This window comes from Syngnathus floridae, chromosome 17, assembly GCF_059516105.1.
Source record: "Syngnathus floridae isolate MCC-2025c chromosome 17, RoL_Sflo_1.0, whole genome shotgun sequence".
NCBI lineage: Eukaryota > Metazoa > Chordata > Actinopteri > Syngnathiformes > Syngnathidae > Syngnathus > Syngnathus floridae.
The window spans coordinates 3,618,462-3,643,430 of record NC_142429.1 but is presented as its reverse complement, the minus strand read 5'-3'; the positions used below and the strand labels follow the sequence as shown (position 1 = coordinate 3,643,430).

The 24,969-nt window shown below is 48.5% G+C and overlaps 1 protein-coding gene and 1 long non-coding RNA gene across 5 annotated transcripts; one reads left to right on the top strand and one right to left on the bottom strand.

Annotated features, from left to right (window-relative positions):
• Nucleotides 1-163: 163 nt before the first annotated feature.
• lmtka (lemur tail kinase 1 a) lies at nucleotides 164-20,670 on the bottom strand. 4 transcript variants are annotated; one of them, XM_088358215.1, is made up of 15 exons: nucleotides 20,138-20,670; nucleotides 19,141-19,274; nucleotides 17,135-17,258; nucleotides 7,481-7,560; nucleotides 6,417-6,535; nucleotides 6,004-6,091; nucleotides 5,549-5,682; nucleotides 5,228-5,312; nucleotides 5,035-5,156; nucleotides 4,728-4,877; nucleotides 1,849-4,648; nucleotides 1,705-1,782; nucleotides 1,469-1,631; nucleotides 1,246-1,395; nucleotides 164-1,164 (listed from the first exon to the last, which is right to left on the bottom strand). In XM_088358215.1, exons 1-15 carry the CDS (start codon nucleotides 20,370-20,372, stop codon nucleotides 1,142-1,144), a joined length of 4,485 nt encoding a protein of 1,494 aa, XP_088214341.1. In that variant the 5' UTR covers nucleotides 20,373-20,670; the 3' UTR covers nucleotides 164-1,141. The 4 variants fall into 4 exon arrangements, with proteins under 4 accessions (XP_088214341.1, XP_088214343.1, XP_088214340.1 ...); XM_088358217.1 differs by having other exon boundaries at nucleotides 164-382; nucleotides 1,705-4,648; XM_088358214.1 differs by having other exon boundaries at nucleotides 1,705-4,648; nucleotides 20,138-20,669.
• LOC148383251 (uncharacterized) lies at nucleotides 1,732-19,941 on the top strand. Its single transcript, XR_015853441.1, has 5 exons — nucleotides 1,732-3,966; nucleotides 6,440-6,538; nucleotides 15,548-15,758; nucleotides 19,071-19,312; nucleotides 19,411-19,941. It is a non-coding gene; the product is annotated as an uncharacterized LOC148383251 (long non-coding RNA).
• Nucleotides 20,671-24,969: the final 4,299 nt, after the last annotated feature.

The window sequence follows — 24,969 nt, the reverse complement described above, 5'->3', positions numbered from 1 at the left end:
TGTTTTTTTCTCAGAAAAGATTGTACATATGTATGCATGCTCCTAAGAAAAGCTTTTGCACTTGTCTTCCTGAATATGTATTCCTGCCATTTGTCTTTTCCTTGGCGTGCCCTTAAAACACGTTCACGGTATTTGACAGCAAAGAAGTGAGCAGACACAGCCAGTCGGCCAGGGAGGATGCTTTTGCGTGTTTTGTTTTGGGAAGAGCTCAATGGCAGTGAAAGACAAAAAAATAACAAAGCAGCTGCTTCATCCAGCCAGAGGAGTCGTCGTGCTCATCATTCGAGTCCCACTATCCGCCGTGTATTTGCTTAAGACGAGGTGGACGTGCAGATGCAGAGGACGGTATGATGATAGCACGGCATGAAAACTTCCCTCGCATCTGCAATGCAGTGGAAAGGGACACACAACTTGGACATTTTTATCATGTTTCCAAGGTCCAGTCGATATGAAAAGTCTGCACACCCCTGTTCAAGAGTAATCCTTTCCAAGCTAAATTCTTTTTTTTTTCATCATGAATGTGACCTCTAAGCTGTACAAGTCAACAGGGAAACAAATCTTTTCTTTCAAGAGTTATGTCTGAAGGTACGGACTGACCATTTTGAATGCCTCCAACCCGACCCTAAATACTTTTGCTCGTCTAGTAGGCTTTTTAAAGCAAGCGATGGCAGGAAAAGCCGACCAGAACATCAGAACTTTTTGTAGGGGCGCTCTTTAAATGGCGACAGGTGGGTGGATATATATATTTTTTTACAGTTCTAGCACAAAATCTGGTATTTGAACAGGGGTGTGTAGACTTTTCATATCAGTAGATTTGTACTGTATGTGATTGTTTACTAATACTTTCCCCCGATAAAATCCTAAAGAATAAAACGATCTTTATTTTCCACCGCTGGGAAGAGCATGCAAGAGTCCTTGAAAAATGTTGGGCAGAGGCAATGACTCAATGAAGCCGTTTTGGATGCAACCATGGAGCCAACACAAGTGTGGCTGGCGTCCACTTTGGGCTAACACTGTCCGTCATCACAAAGTATACACATTGTATACACTATGTATACATCCATACGGATGCGGCAATGCGTGGTTTAGAAGGGGGAAAGGAGGAACGCTTGAGCAACTGTCCATCGATGGCTTCTCAGTCTTATGGACCTTCTTTGGGCTCTCCTGTTAGGGATGGAAACATTTGCCAAAATTAGTCTGGAATTGGAAGCCAAGTGCTGATCCAGCTTTGAGCGAGATTGCTACCTGACACCTGCGTGATGGAGAATCTGCTGGAGGCCAGGAACCGATCGAGCGCCACACTTTTTGCCACCTCGTTTGAAGGGGAAGCGAGTGCTGCTGTGTCGGGCCAACGTTGGCAAGGCTCAAGTGCCACATTCCCCTCCCACTTCATAGCTGAAGGCAAAGACACAACGGCCATTAAGGAACGATGAACCACAGTGAAATCTCATTGCCATGAATGTCCCACCGTGCTCTGCCCTGTCTGTTTCCTCACAAGCTTCAAGTTTGTTTTCATCCACGTTTGACATGTTTTCATCCAGGTTGGAGATGACGTCATCTTTCGTCCCATTCCCACTGTATCCGTCTTCGATGGAGAAGTTGTCGTCGACCAGATCTCTAGTTGGGCTCTCCTAAGTGAAAAAGTGAGGGCGGAGGGGTGCTTTAATTGATATTCTGAAAACGTAAGTCACTTTTATGTGGTACCTGGTCAAAGAGGAACACGGTGACGTCATCGAAGAAGGACACTGTCTTTTTCTTTCTCTCTAGCTCCTCACAGAGGGACTGAGTAAGGAGCGTTGGCGTTTTTAGGAGACTGCGGAGATGCCTTGCCCCCCTGCTGTCACTCACCACCACCGGCACTGCACTCAGATCCTCGTGGCTCCCCCCGCCATCCTCCTCCTGGATGCTGTAGGTCCGCAACTCTTCATCCGACTCGCTGTCGTCTGAGTCGTCCTCGGCCTCCTCCAGCGGGGCTCTTAAAGCATCAAACGGCGGCGCCAACACCTCAAATGAGGCTTCATTTGATGCTTGGCATGAGCTGTCCTGCGAGTCGCATTCCTCCGCATCAATATCCTCAAAGTCTTCCTCGTTCATCCCTCTGTCCGCCAGTGCTTCCATGAATTCCGGCAGCTCTTCCTTCTCCATGGATTGATCTGTGCTTTGCTTCTCTTTGGGTTGCTCGTCGCGGCGATCAGATGCAGTGGAGTTTGTGCATAAAATCTGTCCGTGGCAACAGTCTTGGGATCCGTCACCTCCGTCCTGGTCGTTTGTTGAGGTCTCCTTGACGGGCGAGGCTCCCGAGTCAACAGAGGAGCTGAGCTCCGAGCAGGGCTCCTCTTGGTACTCTCTGTCCAAGTCCAGCTGGTCATGGTCTGCGGCCGCCTCTTTGGTCAGGCACCCGCCCATCTGCACAGGCAAGGGTGACAAGGTGGACATCGCAGGTGTGCAAAAAGAATGGGGAGAGCTTGGCTCAGAGGCTCTTGCCAAAATGCAGCTGGGTTTTTGATTCAACTCCTCCCTTTTCACTGGATCTCTAGAAGAGCTCAGTTTCCCACCATCCAAGTGGCATTTACTTGGATTGGCAAAGAATTTTGCGTCTTCCTCCTTCGGGCTTTTGTCGATTTCAGTACCATAGTCAGAGAAATAGGCAGAGTCCCGGTATGTGTTTTTATCAATGATGTACTTGTAGTGGACCACTGAGGTCCCGCCGAGATTTTGCTGCGCACCCACTTGCACAATGAGTCCACTTGCACTTGTTTGTGGCCCTAAAAGCTCATTAAATATGAAGTCTGGAGACCCATTATTTTCTGTGTCGTAGCCGCTGTCCAGGGACTTGGGCTGGGCGGGAGTGCTGAGCGAGTCTGGGCTAAAGACTCCATTGCAGGTGCTCGCCACTGACCACGAGAGTTTTGTGGTGTCTGCAGAGTCGTGAGTTCCCTCCGGGTTCTTAAGCGGGCTTAGCTCTTCCTCCTGCATGTCACCATAGTCAAGGTTGAAGTCTGTAAAGATGCTCGATGTGATGTCTGCAAAGTCATCATCTTCCTCACTGTAGTCTGCGAGCTCCACGAGGCTACCGCCAGAGTCTCTGAGCCCAAGTCCACTTGTCAATTCTCTGCTTCCGTTGAAGGATAAACAAGTAAGAACAGAGACTGGTGTTGAATCCGCCTCCCGATTGTTACCCCTTGGCTTCTCTGGAGCTTGAATCCAGCTATGAGATTCCTTAAAGGATGAAGGGGACTCGACATAAGTGGCATCGGGTCTTATGTTGGGCCTGGAGTGAAATCTTTCTCCGTTCTGTAACTGTGGTGTTTCATTTTCTCGGGCACTCTGACTTGGATTAGCCAGGTTGTTTTCCTGTGGACCGGCCCTACTGTCTCGTTCTTTGAGTTTGTTGGCAGCGCTCCAGGGAGATTGCCCTCGCTCTGTCTCCTCTTGAAAAGTCCTGCAACTCCGGAAGGTTTTGGTGGTGTCTTTGGTTAAAGACCACACTTCTGTGGCGTTATAATGGTGTGGGGTATTATTGTTGGCAGAATGGTTGGAGGTCCAGCTTGTGGCGTCTTCCACAGGGAAAGTGGACTTGTCACTGTCCCCACTCCTCCGATGACCTCCTAGCGGGCCGGCGCCTCTTTTAACATCTGGACCAACAACAAGTCGTGTCTGTCCAACGGGTCCCACCGTTGTACGGCATCTGCTTCCGTCTGTTAGATAGGGATCACACAAGCCTGAGCTCACCCCGCTCGTTGCTCGCGTCCGACTCTGCTTATTTTCTGACGATGCCAGCGGATCACAGATATTGGCGTGTTCTGAATCCGACGGAGTGGCTCGAAAGGAAGAGGAGTCTCTACGGGAGTGGCCAAACATCGCCGGACCGGATGCCTGTTGAAGCAGTGGCTCGGCGGTTGGCTGTACAGCGGAGCCTGACCCGCAATCGGAGGCGATCGATCGGAGCCCAGCTGCCGTTGACCGGTAAGCATTCGGTTGTGCGGCGGTTGAAGCCGTCTGACTTTGAGGAGACGACCGAGAGCCACCGGCTTTCAGCGCAGGATTGTCATCCACGTGAATGCGATATTCCACTGTGTCCTCAATCCGGATGTCGTAGTCGCTGCGGACCGAGGGGCTGCGGGCACTCAGCACAGGGGCCACACCTGCATCCTCAGGCTCATTGTAGGGTGGAGAGGCCTCAGGCCTGCATCCACCTGAGGCGCTTGCCTCGCTTGAATAGTGAACGTCCTGGGAATGCGGGTTCACCTGGCCCATCAGGCCGCCGGTGGACAACGAGCAGTGCGGCTGCTCGGCTTGGGCCTGATCCCACTTGTACTCAAAGTTGAGACCGTGACTTGTCTCGGTGACTGTCAGCAAGTCATCCCCCGCATCCGAGTGAAAGCTCTCAGAGAAGCGCCCCAGCAGGGGGAAGGATGACGAGGCCAGCTCCGCTGCCCGACTCGGGGCGGTGAGGTCAAGGGGCGCAGGTGCGGCCACTGGGGAGGGAGTGCCAAGCAATTTTGGTCTCAAGGCATTTCGGCGTTCTTGGAAATCCTCCCCTGCCTCACTGGAGCCTTTCGCACACAAGTGTGTGAGCAGGAGGTGAACTTCCTCGCTCCTCGGTCTCAGGTCGGGCTGCAGCCAACAGAACTGCATGACCTCATACCTAGAGAGAGAGTGGGGGATTTGTGAACACATTCACTTCCGAGTGGACGCAGCCAGCCTGCGACAACAGTGTAGCTCACCAGCGCTCTGCCAGGGAAAAGTTGAGCTGCGGTTTGGGCAGTCTAAGCTGCTGTTCTCGCACAGCGTACATCAGCACCTGTCTGTCAGAGTACCATCGATACGGCTGATCTCCGAGCTCAAACAACTCCCACACAGTGACCCCCAACGACCTGCGACGGTTCAAAGCGAGGATGAGTGAGCGGATCCAAAATCCCAAACAGTCCTACTCGCTCAACATTCCATAAAATTGCAAGAGGAACGACGGCAAATGCAGTTCCCATGTCAAATGACGCAGTATCTGACAAATATTCTGAACAGCAAGCTCACCATATGTTGCTTGCCTTAGTCTGGTCAACGACCAAGACGTTTCCGTGAACTTGGTCTATGAGCTCTGGCGCCATCCAGCGCAGAGGCACCCAAATCTGATCTTGCGTCACGTAATAGTCCTCCTGCACATATTGTGGGTCAATTGGCTCGCCCGCCCACCTGATTAGGCAGAACGTAACAAGTCGGGCCAAACCTTAAAGAGACTGTGACCGAGGCCGTAGTCCCCGATTTTCACGGACATTTCTGATGTGAGCTGGCAGTTCCGCAGGGCGAGGTCACTGCCAAACAAGATGGAATCTTGCTTTGGCGTAGGACTGATTGGATATGCCTGGAGAGGCGGCCGCGAAGATAGGGTTGCCCCCGGCAACAAAATCACTGATGCTGGAGTTTTGACGCCACTACTCAGGCAGCACCAGGATGTTGTTGCAGGAAGAGACCAACACTGGGTGGCACAGGTTCCCGCTGAGAACCGTGAGGGCGAGAAGAGATCCCGCCGCCTTGTTCAGTTAGTTACCTGTGAATGAAGTTGTTGTCGTGGAGGTGCAAAAGCCCCGAAGCCACATCACATGCCATTCGCTGGAGGACGAGCGGGTCGGGACTGTCTGAATCCGACAGGCGGTGACTGCGGAGATAGCTTTTCAGGTCACCCTTGGAGGAAACACAAAAGGATCATGCTGTCGCCAGATCAAAGTATTGCTTGGGGCACAGACAGGTGGAGCTTCATTAGCTCTCATGTAAAAGTAGTGCCTCGCCCCCAGCCCACCCTGTCTTTTGGCATCGATAGACAATTCTGAACCTTTTGGGGAATGTCACTTGTATATTCTTCTTTTCTATTGTTCTAACACTGTCTGACTTGTGTTGCATTGCTGAGGCAAGCATGTGACGCCTTCTCCGCCTAGTAGATGAAGTGCTTAAAATGCAGGGTGGCCAGCCGGCTCGTATGGATGACAAGATCAAAGTGTTTCCTACCAAAGGGCAAAACTCCATGAGCAGCAGATGAGGCGTGACCTCCGAGCACTGGGCCAGGCATTGCAGGAGGGCGGCGTGCTGCAAGGTCCTGCAAATGCATTCAGCGGTCATTTGCGTACCTTCTAAGAATCGTTTCCGATGTGCGAAGCAGAGTGTGACTCTGCCCTTACAAGTAGGCTGGCCCCAAAAGAAGTCGTGACTTTTTCAGACAAAACTTTTGGCTCAGACTCCAAATGTCAGTCCCAATGATGACAGAGAAAAAAACCACAAAAAGTCCTGTCGCAAGCTTTTTATTGTTCATTTTCCTGGCCCCAAAATAAGTCGGGACTTTTTCAGACAAAACTTTTGCCTCAGACTACGAATGTCAGTCCCGAGCTCAATGATGACCGAATTTTATTGTTCATTTTACTGACCGATATGGCTGGACCTCCTCCAGGAACTGCATCTGGTCCCAGACACTTGCGCTGGCCTTCAGCTCCTTCACCACCACCCGGGTGGTGCTGAGACCCGCGTTGACCTCCCCGAGGAACACCTGGTACGTTCAAAAACAGCAATTAGAATTTCTAGAAGTTTATATAATTTGCTCAGAATGTAAAACAATTTTAGATTTTTAGAAAAGAAGAAGAATTTAGAGAAGTTCTTGCGCTGACCCGAAAACATCCATCCATTAGCTGCATCCTATAAAAAAGTGACGCATTAAAAATTTCAACAAAAGTCTATCCCGGGTGTCACATCAAGTCAGTTTGTCATTTTGGTCATGCTACACAATTATTTGAATGAATGGAAAATTATTTTTCCTTGCTTCCAAATGTGACTTGTTTTCCAACTGGCGCCATTTAAGTAACGTGAGGGCGCCAGCCGCCATACGGCATACGAGAGATTTGTTGCGCTGTCATAGGTCGTCATGGCCGTTGCATGATGGCAAATGTTTTGTTTCTTCTTTTATGATGTGCTCCGTCTTGTACCTTTGTCTTTTCTCGCTCCACCTATTTTAGTCCTGACCATTCAACCCCAAATGTTCTGTCCATTCTGGCACATTTGAAATGGAGAGGAGACGGACGGACTATGTTTTACTTGCAGACGATACGACCTACTGATTTGGCTTTTGTCACTTCATTGACGACGGGGCCGTTTTTTTTCCTCAAACGTTTTCCTCCAAATAGAAAATAAGTCAATCCTTCAGTCACATTCTTTTTAGCTTTTGTCCGTCCGTACCCATGAGTTGGCTAACATAGCTTAGCAAATGTCTCTATCTCTTTTTCAGTCTTAAAAAATTAACAGTTCTAAAAGTGATCAAATCTAAACTAAAAGGGAGCATTTTCCCAGCACTAAAAATGAATGCTCTTGCTCTTAAAATGTGTTATATCCAAGTCAACTTGAGAAACTAACGTTAAAACAAGAACTAACCTCCATGACAATTATTTTGCACGCACTGTCTCTATTTGTAGTTTGGGGATGAGACAAAGACATTGTTTACCTTGCCGAACCAGCCGTTGCCAATCTCCTTGAGATAGAGCAAACTATGGCGGTCGAGGTCTGACGATTTGAGATGCTGGACTGGAAAAACAAAGTTGTTAGTATTACGGATTGCGCTCCGTGAAACTGCAGCTACTTTTCTTGCAGGACAGCTCAGGTTGGATACCCAGCCAGCCAGTGACCCGTCGAGCCAGCCAACGCTGCTCCCAAACCAAATGACCCACTGCTCGACTTACATGCTGCGTCACAACAACTGTGAAGAATTTGTGGAAACGCAAAACATGGGAAGTAAGGAGAGAAAAGTGCCACGAGTAGAAAAAGGGCAAGAACCGGTTGACTGGATTAACCCCCCCCTCCCCGACCAAGAGGCACATCACCACGAGCCAGAAGGTGTATAAAAAGAAAAAAAAGCGCAAATAAATAACAGGTACCTGGCTAGATCCTCATATTCCCAAAACAAGGCCAGTCGCTGGAGCGGAGAGCAGCCCGCCACTCTGAGGATCAAGTCCCGCTCAGAAGCTTGAGAAGGGGCAGTCACTGCTCCAGCCGCCGCTCCGGCAACCACTCCGGCAGCCGCTCCGGCTGCTGCTCTGGCTGCCGCTCCGGCCGCCGCTCCGGCTGCCGCTCCGGCTGCCGCTCCGGCCGCTGCTCCGGCCGCCCTCCAAACATGCCAGCCGCACAAACACCCAATCCCGCTCTGGAGGTTCTCCGGCTGTCGGCACATCCTCCACGCACGCCCAGATCTGGGACCTGAATTCTTTAGGGAGGCTGTTGCTCGTCCGTTGCTTGCTCGTGCGTCATCTGAGGCGCCAGCTTGGGGTGCGGCTCCAAGACACCCATCGCTGAATTACATAAGCCCGCCCTGTCCCCCACCCGCCAGCATTCCTTGGCCCAATGGCACACAACCACATCTCTGTAAGATGCAGAAAGGAGCACTGTCGCGGTGGTCAGCCTTATCGCCAGCCCTGCCCGAACGCTCGCATTTTAGGTCACGGTGCGTGCCGTCGCTCAGTGTCACAGACCCATCTCTGTTCAAGCTCGATAATGGCAGTCCTCCTCTGCCCGCCCGGGCCTTATTGCTGACCCGCTGTCCACCCCGCCTAAATGGTGGCCATTGTTGCTTTCGCTGTCACACACACACACAAAGGCCCATTTAGACAGTGGAACGCCGGGCAGAGGTTGTCACGGCGATAACAATCCCACCCTTCTCCTCAAACGTGCACGACGGAGACAAACGAAGGAGTAGGCATGTCATCCAAATGAGGAATGTGTGCATCCTACTCACGGCATTCCTAGAGAGAACGACAGCCATCGGATGGATTCAACCGATCAAGCAGCCATACTCAACATTGGTTAGTCGTGAAATAGCTCGACGGCCATCCATAGACACATTTTTACAATTAGTGCAAGGTGTCAAGTGTATTATGTACTCACCACAAATACAGTGTACATACAGGGTGTCCCAAAAAGATTTATACACCTTTTAGCAGCTGATAACTCAAAAGTTTGTTTTTTCTTTGCAGATTAAACCCATCGATCCAAATGATGGCAGCCAGACTAAACTTTGAAGAAAGAAAATTCATTCTAAAATTTTACTGGAAGCATGAAAACGCAGTAGAAATGTAAAGACAATTGAGAAGGACGTTCCAAAAAGCACCACCACCCGCGCAACTGCACCGCGCTGGTCGTATTATTGTGACAGAGCCGTCGCTGAAATTTAGAAAATAATTTAAAAGTCCTGCTGTACTTTCCAAAATTTAAATGGACCTCAGTGCGCAGGGAGCTTAATTTTGTCCGATCGCGCAACTGCAGCGCGCCGGGCGCTCAGTGTCGCATTTAGGAGCGTCTTTGTGGTTTAGGATAGCTTTACTGCTTCCACTTGCTTCCTTTGGCGGCATGATTAGAGTTGATGCAATCCTCAGACTAACGAGAACGTAATAACGAACGGAGTCAGATGGCATGCGGGTCCTCTCGGCTCATCTCGCGAGGTTCGACAACCGAATTTCGTCCGACTTCCGAAGCAAAAAATCTCGAATTTTTTGTTTGAATACCGATTTGTTCGAGAACCGGGACGTTCGAAAACCGAGGCTCCACTGTGTGTGTGTGTGTGTGTGTGTGTGTGTGTGTGTGTGTGTGTGTGTGTGTGTGTGTGTGTGTGTGTGTGTGTGTGTGTGTGTACACACACACATATATATATATATATATATATATATATATATATATATATATATATATATATATATATATATGCCTGTGTGTGTATATGTGTATGTATGTATGTATGTATGTGTATATATATATATATATGTGTATATATATAGATGTATATATATATATATACGGCTGACTAGCTCAATCAGTAAGTCACATGACTTACAAACGGGAGACCCAGGTTCGATTCCCGGCAGGGGCACAATATGAGCAATGAGCAATTACCTTACCAACAGTCAGTGTGGGTCCTTAGGCAAGACCATTAACGATACCGCCTACCTCAGAGATAATGAGAGTACAAGAAACGAAAGACATGCCGGCTTAGACGTTGCCCGGACAAACAAGGTCTGCGTCAGGTGTTGGGGAACCAGAGGACCCTGATGAAAAATGGGCTACTGGAACAAGACATAAATGGGCGAGATGCGAGAATAAGGATCTGTTGGAATGCTACTACTCCAGCAACCAGAGCGAGAGGGGTTACATGCGGACAATGCGGGAAAAATGGCAACTTCGATATCCACAGTCAACACTATCGACCAAGCAACTAGTAGCTCAATGTTCCAATATCCATAAACGGCACCTGCTATCACAGCTCGAGATTGATGAGATACAACACAAATGCCATAGCGAAGGTCAACCAGAGCACCAGGTCAGAGAAGAGTTAAATCCATGTACAAGTCCAGAGGTTGGGTACGAAACCTCAATAAGCACAATTAAGCTGAACGAGGCAGCAACTGACCTGAAGAACAAGATCATGGCGAGAATGAATGCTCGGGAACCTAGATACACACTGCAGAGGCTAAGTGAAGTACCCTCAGAAAGTCTCCTAGAAGATGTGAATGCAGCACTGACAACAATTCCTATGGCTACCATCACTGAAACCAATGAGCTGTTATACACCTCAGCAGCAGTGATCCTAGAAATGCTTGGCTACAAGAAGAATGACCATATGGGACCACAACAGTGCCCACCATGGAAGAGAAGGCTGGAGGCCAAAATCGAGATAGCACGGAGAGAAGTGAGCCAAATGACAGAGGTCCAGAAAGGTGCAATGAAAAAGCAAGTTCCCAAGAAATACAGCCAGATGCCCATACCTGAAGCACTCGAAACTGCCAAACAAAGACTCCAAGCCTTGGCCAGCCGCCTAAAGAGGTACACAAGAGAGAATGAAGCCAGACGAATAAACAGGTTGTTCACAACACAACCAGCGAAAGTGTACGCTCAGTGGCAGGGGAATAATAGCAGAGCAGACCCACCAAGGCTGGAAACTGAACAGTACTGGAAGGATATATGGGAGCGGGAGGCATCACATAAGAAGGATGCACAGTGGCTGGTGGCTCTGAGAAAGGACCACAGCAAGCTCCCTGAACAGAACCCAGTAACCATCACAGTGGCAGACATCCAGAGAAGAGTCTCAGGAATGAAAAACTGGACAGCACCAGGCCCTGACATGATCCACAGCTACTGGCTCAAGAAACTTACAACTCTCCATGAGCGCCTGGCAACACAAATGAACCAGCTGCTAAGGGATGGGACTCACCCTGAATGGCTAACCCAAGGGCGTACGATCCTGATCCAGAAGGATCCTTCAAAGGGTACAGTCCCATCCAACTACCGGCCAATCACCTGCCTCTCCACAACATGGAAGCTGATGTCGGGCATAATATCAGATAAGATCAGCGGGCACATGGATCAATACATGAGCACTGCTCAGAAAGGGATTGGTAAAAATACCAGAGGAGCAAAACATCAACTCTTGGTGGATAGAACAGTCACCCAAGACTGCAGAACCAGACGTACCAACCTGAGCACTGCCTAGATTGATTACTAGAAAGCATATGACTCACCTGCCTCTCCACAACATGGAAGCTGATGTCGGGCATAATATCAGATAAGATCAGCAGGCACATGGATCAATACATGAGCACTGCTCAGAAAGGGATTGGTAAAAAAACCAGAGGAGCAAAACATCAACTCCTGGTGGATAGAACAGTCACCCAAGACTGCAGAACCAGACGTACCAACCTGAGCACTGCCTAGATTGATTACTAGAAAGCATATGACTCACCTGCTTCTCCACAACATGGAAGCTGATGTCGGGCATAATATCAGATAAGATCAGCGGGCACATGGATCAATACATGAGCACTGCTCAGAAAGGGATTGGTAAAAATACCAGAGGAGCAAAACATCAACTCCTGGTGGATAGAACAGTCACCCAAGACTGCAGAACCAGACGTACCAACCTGAGCACTGCCTAGATTGATTACTAGAAAGCATATGACTCAATGCCACATACTTGGATCACTGAATGCTTGAGGCTGTACAACATCAATGGGATTCTGAGAACCTTCATCGCCAACTCGATGAAACAGTGGAAAACCACACTTGAAGCCAATGGCAAGCCACTTGCACACGTGACCATCAAATGTGGTATATACCAAGGAGACGCTCTGTCCCCAATGCTGTTCTGTATAGGACTGAACCCCTTCCGCCAAATAATCAACAAGACGGGCTATGGATACCAACTCAGGAATGGGGCCACCATCAGCCACCTCCTCTACATGGATGACATTAAGCTGAACGCTGAGAACGAGCGGGACATTGACTCCCTGATCCACACTACCAGGATCTACAGCTCTGACATCGGAATGTCATTCGGACTTGAGAAATGTGGCCGCATGGTGACTAAAAGAGGAAAGGTAATCCACACAGATGGGGTCTCACTCCCAGAAGGAACAATAGCAGACACTGAGGACAGCTACAAATACCTTGGAATTCCACAGGCAAATGGCAACCTTGACGAGGAAACAAGGAAAGCAGCCACAGCCAAATACCTCCATCGAGTAAGGCAAGTCCTAAGAAGTCAGCTCAACGGCAAGAACAAGTCCCTAGCCATTAACAGCTACGCCCTACCAGTAATCAGATACCCTGCAGGAATCATACGGTGGCCAAAGGAGGATATACAGACCACATATATCAAGACACGGAAGCTCCTAACCATGCATGGAGGGTTCCATCCCAAGTCCAGCACGGGATCACGTGCTCAGTGAATGTCTCAGACAATGGGCATCAAAGGAAGATGAGGTGCTGGAGGGACCATCATGGGAGGACAAGCCCCTACATGGGATGTACCACCGAAACATAGCTGAAGTGGCTGATATCCAGAAATCCTACCAATGGCTAGAAAGAGCTGGTCTGAAGGACAGCACAGAGGCACTGATCCTGGCTGTACAAGAACAGGCCTTGAGCACCAGAGCAATAGAGGCCCAAATCTACCACACCAGACAAGACCCCAGGTGCAGATTGTGCAAAGAAGGTCCTGAGACAATCCAGCACATAACTGCAGGGTGTAAGATGCTGGCAGGTAAAGCATACATGGAGCGCCATAACCAAGTAGCTGGAATAGTGTACAGGAACATCTGTGCAGAGTATGGACTGGAAGTCCCAAGATCCAAGTGGGAAACACCTCCAAAGGTGGTAGAGAATGACCAAGCCAAGATCCTCTGGGACTTCCAGATCCAGACAGACAGAATGGTAATGGCGAACCAACCGGACAATGTGATGGTGGACAAAGAGCAGAGCAAAGCCGTTGTGGTTGACATAGCCATCCCAAATGATGGTAACATTAGGAAAAAGGAACATGAGAAACTTGAGAAATATCAAGGGCTCAGAGAAGAGCTGGAGAAGGCCTGGAGAGTGAGGACTTCAGTGGTACCTGTGGTCATTGGAGCAGTAGGGGCAGTAACCTCCAAACTGGAGGAGTGGCTGAAACAGATCCCAGGAAAAACATCTGACATCTCAGTCCAGAAAAGTGCAGTACTAGGAACAGCAAAGATACTGCGTCGAACCCTCAAGCATATATATATATATATATATATATATATATATATATATATATATATATATATATATATATATATATATATATATATATATATATATATATATAGATGTGTGTGTATATATATATATATATATATATATATATAATGTGTGTGTATATATATGTGTATGTATATATATATATATATATATATATATATATATATATATATATATATATATATATATATATATATATATATATATATATATATATATGTGTATATATGTATATATATACACTGCTCAAAAAAATTAAAGGAACAGTTTTTCATCAGGGTATGGCATGAATTCAATTAGACTTTGCTGATAAGGTTTTGGTCAGGTACGTGGCAGAGGGGGTTGTTAAGCAGTTTCAGCTGCATTGGTGTTGATGGAATTAACAACAGGTGCACTAGAGGGGCAACAACGAGATGGTCCCCAAAACAGGACTGATTTTGAAGATGGAGACCATTTCAAGTTCCTCCCTCTTGATCTTTTTTAACTGTTTTTCCACAAGTGTTGGCTTTAGCTCCAGTCATTATCACGACTGGGAGCATGAGGCGATTTCTTAACCCTCCTGAAGTTGCGCAGATTGTCCAACTCCTCCAGGATGGCACATCCATGCGTGCTGTTGCAAGAAGATTTGATGTGTCTCCCAGTAAAATCTCCAGAGCATGGAGGAGATTCCAGGAGACAGGCAGTTACTCTAGGAGAGCTGGACAGGGCCGTAGACGGTCCTCATTCCATCAGCAGGACCGATATCTGCTGCTTTGTGCAAGGAGGAACAGGTTGAGCACTGCCCGAGCCCTACAGAATGACCTCCAACAGGCTATTGGTGTGAATGTCTTTGCCCAAACAGTCAGAAGCAGACTTCACGAGGGTGGCCTCAGGGCATGACGTCCTGTAGTGTTTCCTGTGCTCATTGCTCAGCACCGTGGAGCTCGATTGGCATTTGCCATAGAACACCAGAATTGGCAAGTCCGCCACTGGCGCCCTGTGCTTTTCACAGATGAGAGCAGGTTTACCCTGACCACCTGTGATAGACATGAAAGGTTCTGGAGAAGCCAAGGAGAGCGCTATGCTGCCTGCAACATCATTCAGCATGACGGGTTTGGTGGTGGGTCAGTGATGGTGTGGGGAGGCATTTCCATGGAGGGATGAACAGACCTCTACAGGCTAGAGAATGGCAGTCTGACTGCCATTAGGTATCAGGATGAAATCCTTGCACCCATGGTCAGACCTTACGCTGGTGCAGTAGGTCCTGGGTTCCCCCTGATCCACAACAATGCCCGGCCTATTGTGGCAAGAGTATGCAGACAGTATCTGGAGGATGAAAGAATTGTCACAATTGAATGGCCCCCACGATCACCTAATCTAAACCCGATAGAACACCTCTGGGACATAATGTTTTGGTCCATCATACGCCGCCAGGTTGCTCCTCAGACTTTACAGGAGCTCACTGATGCCCTTAGACAGATCTGGGAGGGCATCTCACAAGACACCATCCGTCGTCTCATTAGGAGCATGCCGCGACGTTGTCAAGCATGCATACATGCTCGTGGGGGCCACACAAGATATTGAAAATAATTTTGAGTTGCAGAAATTGAATTTAGGCAAAAAGGACGAGCCTGCCATGTAATTTTTTCACTTTGATTTTTGGGCTGTCTGTATACTGAGCCCTCTGTAGGCTGAAAACCTTTATTTCCATCAAAAGATGTGGCATCCTTTTGTTCCTGAGACATTAAACTGTTCATATCAGTATAGATATCCCCCCCAGAGAAATTCACCATTGAAATCTGATGTGTTTTCAAAGTGTTCCTTTAATTTTTTTGAGCAGTGTGTGTAAATATACATATATATATATATGTGTGTGTGTATATATGTGTGTGTGTACATATATGTGTGTGCGTGTGCGCGCGCGCGTCTATCACACAGCTGAGCTGTTTCTAATATTTTGACTGTTGACCGACTCTTTTCTCACAACTTCCAGGTTCAACAAGCAAGATTTTCCTCCTTCTATCCGTTTGTCCGTCCGTCACCCCGCAACTCTAGGACCAATCGCACCATATTGCAATTGTGGGCGGACGCGAGCAGACGCCTGGGACGGCCACCGAAAGCACAAGGCGGCGCCCGCATCCCGGCCGACGCCGAGAGGACAGCGTCTATTCCATGCGGCGCTCTTCTCCATCTTCCGATGAGTGGTGCGGGAGGAAAAGTTAAAGTCCCAATGATTGTCACACACGCATCTGGGTGTGGTGAAATTTGTCCTCTGCATTTAACCCATCCCCGTGTGATTTTGATCCATCCCCTGGGGGAGAGGGGATCAGTGAGCAGCAGCGGTGCCGCGCTCGGGAATCATTTGGTGATGTAACCCCCCAATTCCAACCCTTTATGCTGAGTGCCAAGCAGGGGAGAAATGGCTCCCATTTTTATAGTCTTTGGTATGACCCGGCCGGGGTTTGTACCCACAACCTTCCAGTCTCAAGGCGGACACTCTACCACTAGGCCGCTCTCGGTGGCGCATACACATGTGGTCAATGCGCCTTGTGCACTGTTAAGGGAATCACGAGAGAGAAGCTCCGCAATTGTGTCCCAAGATGACGTGTTGTGGTCAATGTCAACAATCCTCCCTTTCAGTCACGTTGAACTGCTTTGTTCCTACAGCCACCTCCAACTGCTGCACTGCACAACGTTTGGGAGCAACGCCGTGCTATTGATTTCATGCTAATGACTCGACAATGGATTGACACTTTAACTAGTAGCTCCATTTTAAAATTGAGGCTCTTAATGTTTGAAACCCAAAACCAAAACCAGCTCAGTGGCCTAGTGGTAGATTGTCCACCCCGAGACTGGAAGGTTGTGGGTTCAAACCCCGGCTGGGGTCATACCAAAGACTATAAAAATGGGACCCATTGCCTCCCTGCTTGGCACTCAGCATTAAGGGTTGGAATTGGGGGGTTAGATCACCAAATGATTCCTGAGCGCGGCACTGCTGCTGCTCACTCCCCTCTCCCCCAGGGGATGGATCAAAATCACATGGGGATGGGTTGAATGCAGAGGCCAAATTTCACCACACCCAGATGTGTGTGTGATGATCATTGGGACTTTATTTTAAGTTTGCGTTTTAGCTGCAGCTCTTAATGGTTTTATTTTAGCTGCAAAGGACATGAGGAAGAAACGTCCATTGTTGTGGCTTCCTATTAAATGACTAAATTAAGCATACTGCAATGTCAGTGGTAGTTTTGTTAGCCTGTCTATGGTGTTTTGCATAGTGTGTTAGCATTCGGCTAGTGGGCTATCATAGGGCAAAGTTACAGTATGTGCTTTGGTTTGAACACAATAATTGGTTACCATTTAATTGTCTTTGCTTTGTGTTCAAGTCAACTTCAACCAAAGTTGTAAAGACTTGCTCATGTTTGCCAAACTCCTGCTTGTTGTGGCCTTGCAAATAATGCTTGTTTCTCAAACGTTTGCTCTCAACTCAAGACCAAAATACTTAAGGTGCGTTCGTTCTCAAGAGGAGATTGCTGACAGCGCAAGTTGTGAGTCGAGTTAGTGTTTTGCGGGGCTGCCTTACTGGTTCCGTCGGCCTGCTTGGAGACCTCACTGAGGGGCAGGATGTACACCTCGGGTCCATTGTGGCAGGAAGGCGACAGGTCCGCCTGGTACTCCTTGCCCTCGCCCTCGGCGTTGTCAAACTCCTGCCGCACGCGCGCATGCACACACGCAGGGGGGATTAATCATGCGCCCGCGCAAGCCAGAGACAATGGTACCACTGTGAGCGGGCGTTCGGATGCCCACACGCACCCGTCCGTCAGTCATGTGTGTCTCGCATTGTGCGTGCGCGCCAAAGTCCGTCTTGCCTCCAACGACATGTCAGCACATTTGTGTCACGATCGGGAGTGCGCACAATGCATGGAAGCATCTTTGATAAAGCAAATCCAGTCGTAGCGACGCCACTTGATGTTTATGAATGAACGCCATCTGTTTGGCCAAGATGCGACGAGATGAAATGAGTTATTATTGCCCTCGTTTGACTTGTTTGGCTGTGATAATCCCAACAGCTTGATATTGATGCTTGTCGATGATCGTTGAGACATTTAGTACGTTTTGTCACTTAGCTTAAAGAGGACGTGAAAATTGACATTCTGTTTGCCTGTATAGAACTCGTCGGGTAATCAAACAGTCAAGTCAATCTGATGTCTTCTGAAAATGTGTGAGGCAAGTTCTGCAAATTGTGTTGAGAAGTCCTCGACTGTTGCACAAAAGAATGAATTACATGTGCATTAAGGCAATGACTATCAGCCAATAATCAAATCGTTTTTTTTTCCCCACCATTTCTTGATGAATTGGACTCTAAAAGAATCATTTGCGACGGTGGCGCACCGGTTAGCTCGTCCGCTTCACAATTCAGAGGGTGTGAGTTTGAATCCACCTTCGGCCCTCCCTGTGTGGAGTTTGCATGTTCTCCCCGTGCCTGCATGGGGTTCCTCTCACATCCCAAAAACATGCATGCTAGGCTGATAGAGCACTGTGAGTGTGGATAGTTTTTCGTCTCTGTGTGCCCTGCGATTGGCTGGCGACTAGTTCAGGGTGTCCCCCGCCTATTGCGCGCTATGAATGCTAGGGTAGGCTCCAGCACACCCGCGACCCCGTGGGGACAAGCGGTACAGAAGACGGATGGATGGACGATCATTTACATCCCGTTATGAAAAAAACGGGACATTGTAATGCTCCCCTATCTCCAGCAGAGGGGAGCAAAAGTGGCCTTTCGACGCGACCTCAGCAGAAGAGCTGAAAATCCAAAATGTGGCCATAGATGCACTTCTTGTCTAATGTTGGATCAAGCAACTTTGAGGACTTCAAGAGAGCTTCTGGCTTATGTCGAGCAGGAACGACAAATAGTTTTCCATTGAGATATTTATGTGTCTTTGCGGAGCAATTAGTTTTTTTTTCTCTGTCCGCCGTTGGGAACCATCTGCCCCTCTTTGGAAAGTTGGGGGGGGGGGGGGGCACCAGGCTGTGAGTTAGTGAGCCTCGCTCACAGCTCCCAGGAGAGCCTGTCCTTTCAAACCACCGCTTCATTCTCTGAGAAAAGAAGTTCTTTTGGGCTCTGCAAGGACGCAAGTGCACCGTTACCCAGTGAATCTGCTTGTTGTGGGATGGCTGAAAGCTCCCAGCCCCAGCAGCCGTCTCAAAGTGCCAGCATTCTTATTGTCGTCATTTCTTGCTCTTTTTTTATATATGGCTTAGGCTGAGGGTACTGTTATGTCTGTTTCAGTTGATAATGAGTGGCAAAATGACCACGCTCTGAGAGGTATCAAAATGGAAGGAGGTTTTTTTTTTTTTTTTTTGCTTCATTCATATTCCTCAAACACAATATTCATTGGAATGCCATGTTTAGATGCGATACTGCCACAAGGTGGCGCTCGTTGAAGAAACCTCCAGGTTCCTCTGGCCATTTTCTTGGGCAGATGAGTAGTTTAACTTGAATGTACTTTTATCACACGCAGGTTAAGGTCTTTTTACGCTTGTGTTCCACATTGGAGCTTCCACCACGTCACGCTGCCCAGGCGAGCTCACCTTGAAGCCGATGTCGCCTTTCTTGCAGCACAGGCAGGCCAGCATCAGGAAGATGACGGCAAAGAGGCCCGCGAAGGAGACCGCCACCACAGCTAGGGACGAAGGCCACGACAGCTCACTCAGCGGAGCTCCATCTGCACATAGGCAACCAGGAGCAAAATTTCAGCCAAAGGTTGGTAGTCGCCCATCTGTCAAAATCGTGTTAAAGCACCTTGAGGAAGGCAATGACTGTGGCCATTTTCTTTATGGCTTGTGCTCATTCGGATCAAGTGACTTTGGTCGAAAGGTGGAGTACACTCAGGACTGGTCGCCAGCCAATCACAGACGAACAAGCGTTTGTACATTCTATTGTACATACCTCCCATCTCGCCCGCAAGGCAACCTCGATTGCCAGTGATGTGAGTCACCCAGCTACTCTTTGTTTGACCTTCTGCCCTCTGGGAAGAGGTACAGGAGCCTGCGCTCCCGCACCACCAGACTCGCCAACAGCTTCTTTCTCCAGGCTGTTAGGGCCCTGAACTCGCTACCCCCTTCTGCGTAGCGTGCGGCACTGTTGCGCTATTTTCGGGAATGTCTGCTGTACGCGCACTTGCTCCTTTTTTTTCTGCTCCTCTTATTTATTTATTTATATTTGTGTTATTTATTCATTATTTATTCAGCACGCTTTTGTTGTACTTGTTTACTTGTTTGTCTGTTGTGAGCCATGTCTTGTCACCGTGGGATGGGGGGAACGAAATTTCGGTTTCTTTGTGTGTCTCTGGCATGTGGAGAAATTGACAATAAAGCTGACTTTGACTTTGACTTTGATTTGCTCAGTTAACTTAACACACGTATTTTGGGGATGCGGGAGATGGCCGGAGGACATGGAAAGTGTAAAGTCTGAGCTGGAATTGGAACCCCGAACCGCTTGACTGTGAACCAAACGCTAGGGCGGCGTGCCGCAGATGAACTTGGAAAGAGGCATGCATCCTCCAAATGGCGCGTGTGAGAGACTTACCTGTGTCAAATGGGGAGCTGAAGGCAAAACTGGGATTGAAGAACGCTGACGACATGACAGTCACGTGCAGGGTTAAGAGCATCCTCCCACGCATACAAAAACAGCTTGAAATGATGATTTCAGACGAATGATTACAAATTAGAAATGAAGCTGATTCAGCTGAGTCCAGCTTCTTTAGGGGAGCTGCGCAGCAGGATTTTCTCTCTGTGATTTGGAGGCAGACGTGGACACTCATATTCGCGTGGGCATGTCTGGAAGGTCACCATTATCCTTTTTTTTCTCCCGAACCTCTTCTTTGCGTCCTGCGGCGCACTTGATCGTCAATCTGATGTCCTTACAGCGATCAAATCGAGCCACATCTATTTGTAAAAAACCCCACAGGGTCAGGCAAGAATATTTTTTCCCCCTAAAAACGCATCTGACTGGCGGCACTGTTTCATTAAAAAAAATCACAACAATAATAAAAAAGGACCGACGACGCTCCTCTGCGTTCGAGCTTCGCAGCGGAACGTCCTGCGTCAGTGTGAAGCTCACAGTGTTACGCAGCTATTGCCGCTGATATAACTTTCAGATTAAAAGTATTCTCACTATCTTCTGGATCCTTCGCTTTTACTTTGACCACGAACGTTGTATCACTATTCATGAATTTGCTTCCCGTTTGGAGAAGCTGGCTGGCGCAGCTTTGCGCTGGAGGTATCCTTCTTGCAGTCGCCGTTCGTGTAGAATTTCTGCGGTCGCTTTACGGCAGGGGTGTCCAAACTTTTTGCAAGGAGGGCCAGATTTGATAAAGTGAAGGGGCCCGGGGGCCAATACTTTTTTCAGACATTTTTTAACTACAGAAATTTCATGCAAATACATACTGTTATGAAACAAATTTCATTGTCCCAATTGTCTTTATTTTTTAAATGACAAAATAACCAAATATAAGCCACTCAGGCAGATGTGAACAACTTTAAAATCACAAATTCTGCCTTTCATTCATATCTGAAGAGTCAGATAACATTGAACAAACTGTATGAAATAATTTAATTTACAAGAGTTTAAAATTATTTTTGCCTCATGAACATTTTAAACAGGAGTTATAAGTAATGCAAAGTTGTCTGTTATCATTAAAACTTAAAACAAGTGAATTTTGCTCTTGTCATTTACAATATTTTTCAGAAAGTAATAGTTTGTGTCACGTCTACAGGTTCATAACTTCAACAGTATTAACATGGCCACTTCGTAATATTTAATATTAAGTAATTTTTACTTTTGATTTACTTTTGACTCACAGCCCCACGTGATGAATCGCTGTTGTGATGCCAGTTCAGCTTGGAGCTGCTTCACTTTATCACTCCCTGTTAGCTTGTCATATGTGTTAGCATGTTTAGTCTGATGGTGTCTCTTTAGGTTGAAATCCTTAAACAAGGCAACAGTCTCTTTACGAATTAGACAAACACAATTGCCTTGATTTTCAGTGAAGAAGTTTTGTAATTCCCATTTCTCTTGAAAGCAACGGCCCTCAATGTCAACTTTCCTCGTTTTCTTTGCAGTCGCCATGGCAGAAATGAGCGGAGAGGGCTGGTGCTGCTACCTTTTGGTAATAGGAGGAATTACAGTCTCAAGTTTCATGATTTTTATTTTTTTTAAAATTCAGTTTGACAGTGCAGGCGGGTCATGAATAATACATTATAAGACCAAAGCTGTGGGCCGTATGAAATATGACCGGGGGTCGGATTTGGCCCTCGGGCCCAACTTTGGACATGGCTGCTTTACGGCGAGGTGCTTTTCCCGTGTACGTACGTCGGAACATACAAAAGTCACAACTATTTGTATGGGGAAAATTTAAAGGCCAATTCAGAGGTAGCAAAACAGAATAGTAGCAAAACTCAAAATAGTAGTAGTAATTGTACTATATCAGTTTATCAGATAAGGATAGTGTGTGTAAAATAGAATGTCTGATGCAATACGTAGGGCTATAATAAAGCCTTTATTCAAAACCAATGACTGGTTTGACTCCATATTACCAAGTGAGCAAGTTTGCGAAATATGTAGGGCTTTTTCCTTTATCCTTTGAGATGCACGTATGCTGCACTCTAGTGGCTAAAAATGACATAGCATGACAGACGTTTTTAAAAGAAAACATTCTGTATCCTGCATTTTTTCACATTTTGAAATAATTCCCTGGAGTTGTCACAATATATTTAGTTTCACACTTATGGGTGGATTTGTGATCATTAAGTGCCGTCCTTTTTATCTGCCGAGGGAATTTACCGCGATTCTGCTAGTCGCGGTATACATCCCGCCTTCCAACATCGAAGGAGACAGGACCGCGGCGCTTGGCGAACTGTACCAGGCCGTCAGTGAACAGCAAACGGCGCACCCTGACGGTTTCACCATCTTCGCTGGAGACTTCAATCATGCCAACCTGAAGTCTGTTTTCCCGAGGCTTCACCAGCATGTTCCTTTTCCGACACGTGGAGACAGCTTCCTGGACCTGGTCTACTCGGCGCAAAAGGGAGCCTTCAAAGCCACCCCCCTCCCCCATCTGGGGCTTTCTGACCATCTCACCGTTTTGCTTTTGCCCGCATACAGACAATTGGTAAAGGCATCCAAGCCGGTTCGGAGGCAGGTTCGAGTGTGGCCTGAGGGTGCCTCCGATGCACTTCGTGACTGCTTCGACACCACTGACTGGGACTTGTTTAAGCAGGCAGCCACCTACAACGATTGGACGGACATAGAGGAATATACTGACTCTGTTACCTCTTACATCACGAAGTGCATCGATGATGTGACTTGCTCGAAATCCGTCGTCACCCGCGCGAACTGGAAGCCGTGGCTGACGGGGGCTGTCCTCAGACTGTTGAGGGCCAGGGACAAGGCTTTCAGAGCAGGGGATGAGGCTGGCTTGAGGACAGCGAGGGCCGACCTGTCCCGAGGCATCAAAGAAGCGAAGAAGGCGTTCTCGTGCAAGGTCTCCACCCATTTCAAGGACAACAAGGACGCACGTAGCCTTTGGCGGGGCATTCAGACCATCACAGACTACAAGCCCGCGCCGAGGAGCTGTGAGGGCGACGTCCGCCTGCTGAACGATCTGAACCGCTTCTTTGCTCGCTTCGACGCCCAGAACAGCACTTGCCCGCTGAAGACCACTCCCCCCCCACACGAGCAGCCCCTGCGCCTCTCTGCCGACGGTGTGAGGAGGGCGCTTGCCGCTATTGACACCCGTAAGGCGGCGGGCCCTGACAACATCCCGGGTCGAGCGCTGAAGGACTGCGCTGGGGAGCTGTCGGGTGTCTTCACAGACATCTTTAACGTTTCCCTGCAGCAGGCCATCGTCCCCTCGTGTTTCAAGGCTGCCACCATCGTTCCTGTGCCGAAGAAACCTGCACCGTCCTGCTTCAATGACTACCGCCCTGTGGCACTGACGCCCATCATCATGAAGTGCTTTGAGCGGCTGGTCTTGGAGCACATCAAGTCCGTTCTCCCCCCCACCATTGACCCTTTCCAGTTTGCGTACCGTGCCAAGCGGTCCTCTGAGGATGCCATCTGCTCTGCCCTCCACTCGGCCCTCACCCACCTGGAGAGAAAGGACTCATATGTGAGGTTGCTGTTTGTGGACTTCAGCTCTGCCTTCAACACCATTGTGCCGCAGCGACTCATCTCCAAACTCGACGAGCTGGGCCTCAGTACCTCCCTCTGCAACTGGATACTGGACTTCCTCTGTCAGAGGCCTCAGGTGGTGCGTGTTGGCGACAAAATCTCCGCCAGCATCACGCTGAGCACGGGGGCCCCCCAGGGCTGCGTGCTCAGTCCATTGCTCTTCACCCTGCTGACGCATGACTGCACTGCGACCTACAGCGACAACCGCATAGTGAAGTTTGCTGACGACACGACTCTGGTGGGTCTCATCACGAAGGGCGACGAGACTCGGTACAGGTCGGAAGTTGACCTTCTGACCACGTGGTGCAGGGACAACAACCTCCTGCTGAACGTCAGTAAGACCAAGGAAATCATTGTGGACTTCCGGAAGGGTCACACAACACACCTGCCGCTGATCATCGACGGTGCTGTGGTGGAGAGGGTGAGCTGCACCAAGTTCCTGGGGGTGCACATCAGTGAGGACCTCTCCTGGTCCGCGAACACCTCGTCACTGGCAAAGAAAGCTCAGCGCCGCCTGTATTTCCTGCGGAAGCTCAGGCGTGCATGTGCTCCTCAGGCAGTCCTGTCTACATTCTACCGTGGCACCATTGAGAGCGTCCTCACCAGTTGCATCGCTGTCTGGGGAGGTAACTGCACTGAACAGAACTTGAAGGCCCTGCAGCGCATAGTGAATACGGCTGGTAAAATTATTGGTGCTTCGCTTCCCTCCCTGAAGGACATTTACACCTCCCATCTCGCCCGCAAGGCAACCTCGATTGCCAGAGATGTGAGTCACCCGGCTCACTCCTTGTTTGACCTTCTGCCCTCTGGGAAGAGGTACAGGAGCCTGCGCTCCCGCACCACCAGACTCGCCAACAGCTTCTTTCTCCAGGCTGTTAGGGCCCTGAACTCGCTACCCCCTTCTGCGTAGCGTGCGGCACTGTTGCGCTATTTTCGGGAATGTCTGCTGTACGCGTTTTTACGCTCCTCTTAATTAATTATTTATTTATTTATTGTTGAGTTATTTATTCATTATTTATTCAGCACGCTTTTGTTATACTTGTTTACTGTTTGTCTGTTGTGAGCCGTGTCTTGTCACCGTGGGATAGGGGGGAACGAAATTTCGGTTTCTTTGTGTGTCTTTGGCATGTGGAGAAATTGACAATAAAGCTGACTTTGACTTTGACTTTGACTTTGACTACTTCAAC

Bases quoted from the DNA above. Each gene is read 5' to 3' on its own strand.
- lmtka (XM_088358217.1), bottom strand. From the start codon at position 20,372: ATGAGTGTCCACGTCTGCCTCCAAATCACAGAGAGAAAATCCTGCTGC. The intron at 5,157-5,227 runs GTTTGGCCCGAC...CAATATGTGCAG, and splicing joins TCGGTCACAGTCTCTTTAAG to GAGGACTATTACGTGACGCA. The intron at 4,878-5,034 runs GTGAGCTTGCTG...GAACCGTCGCAG, and splicing joins ACTAAGGCAAGCAACATATG to GTCGTTGGGGGTCACTGTGT.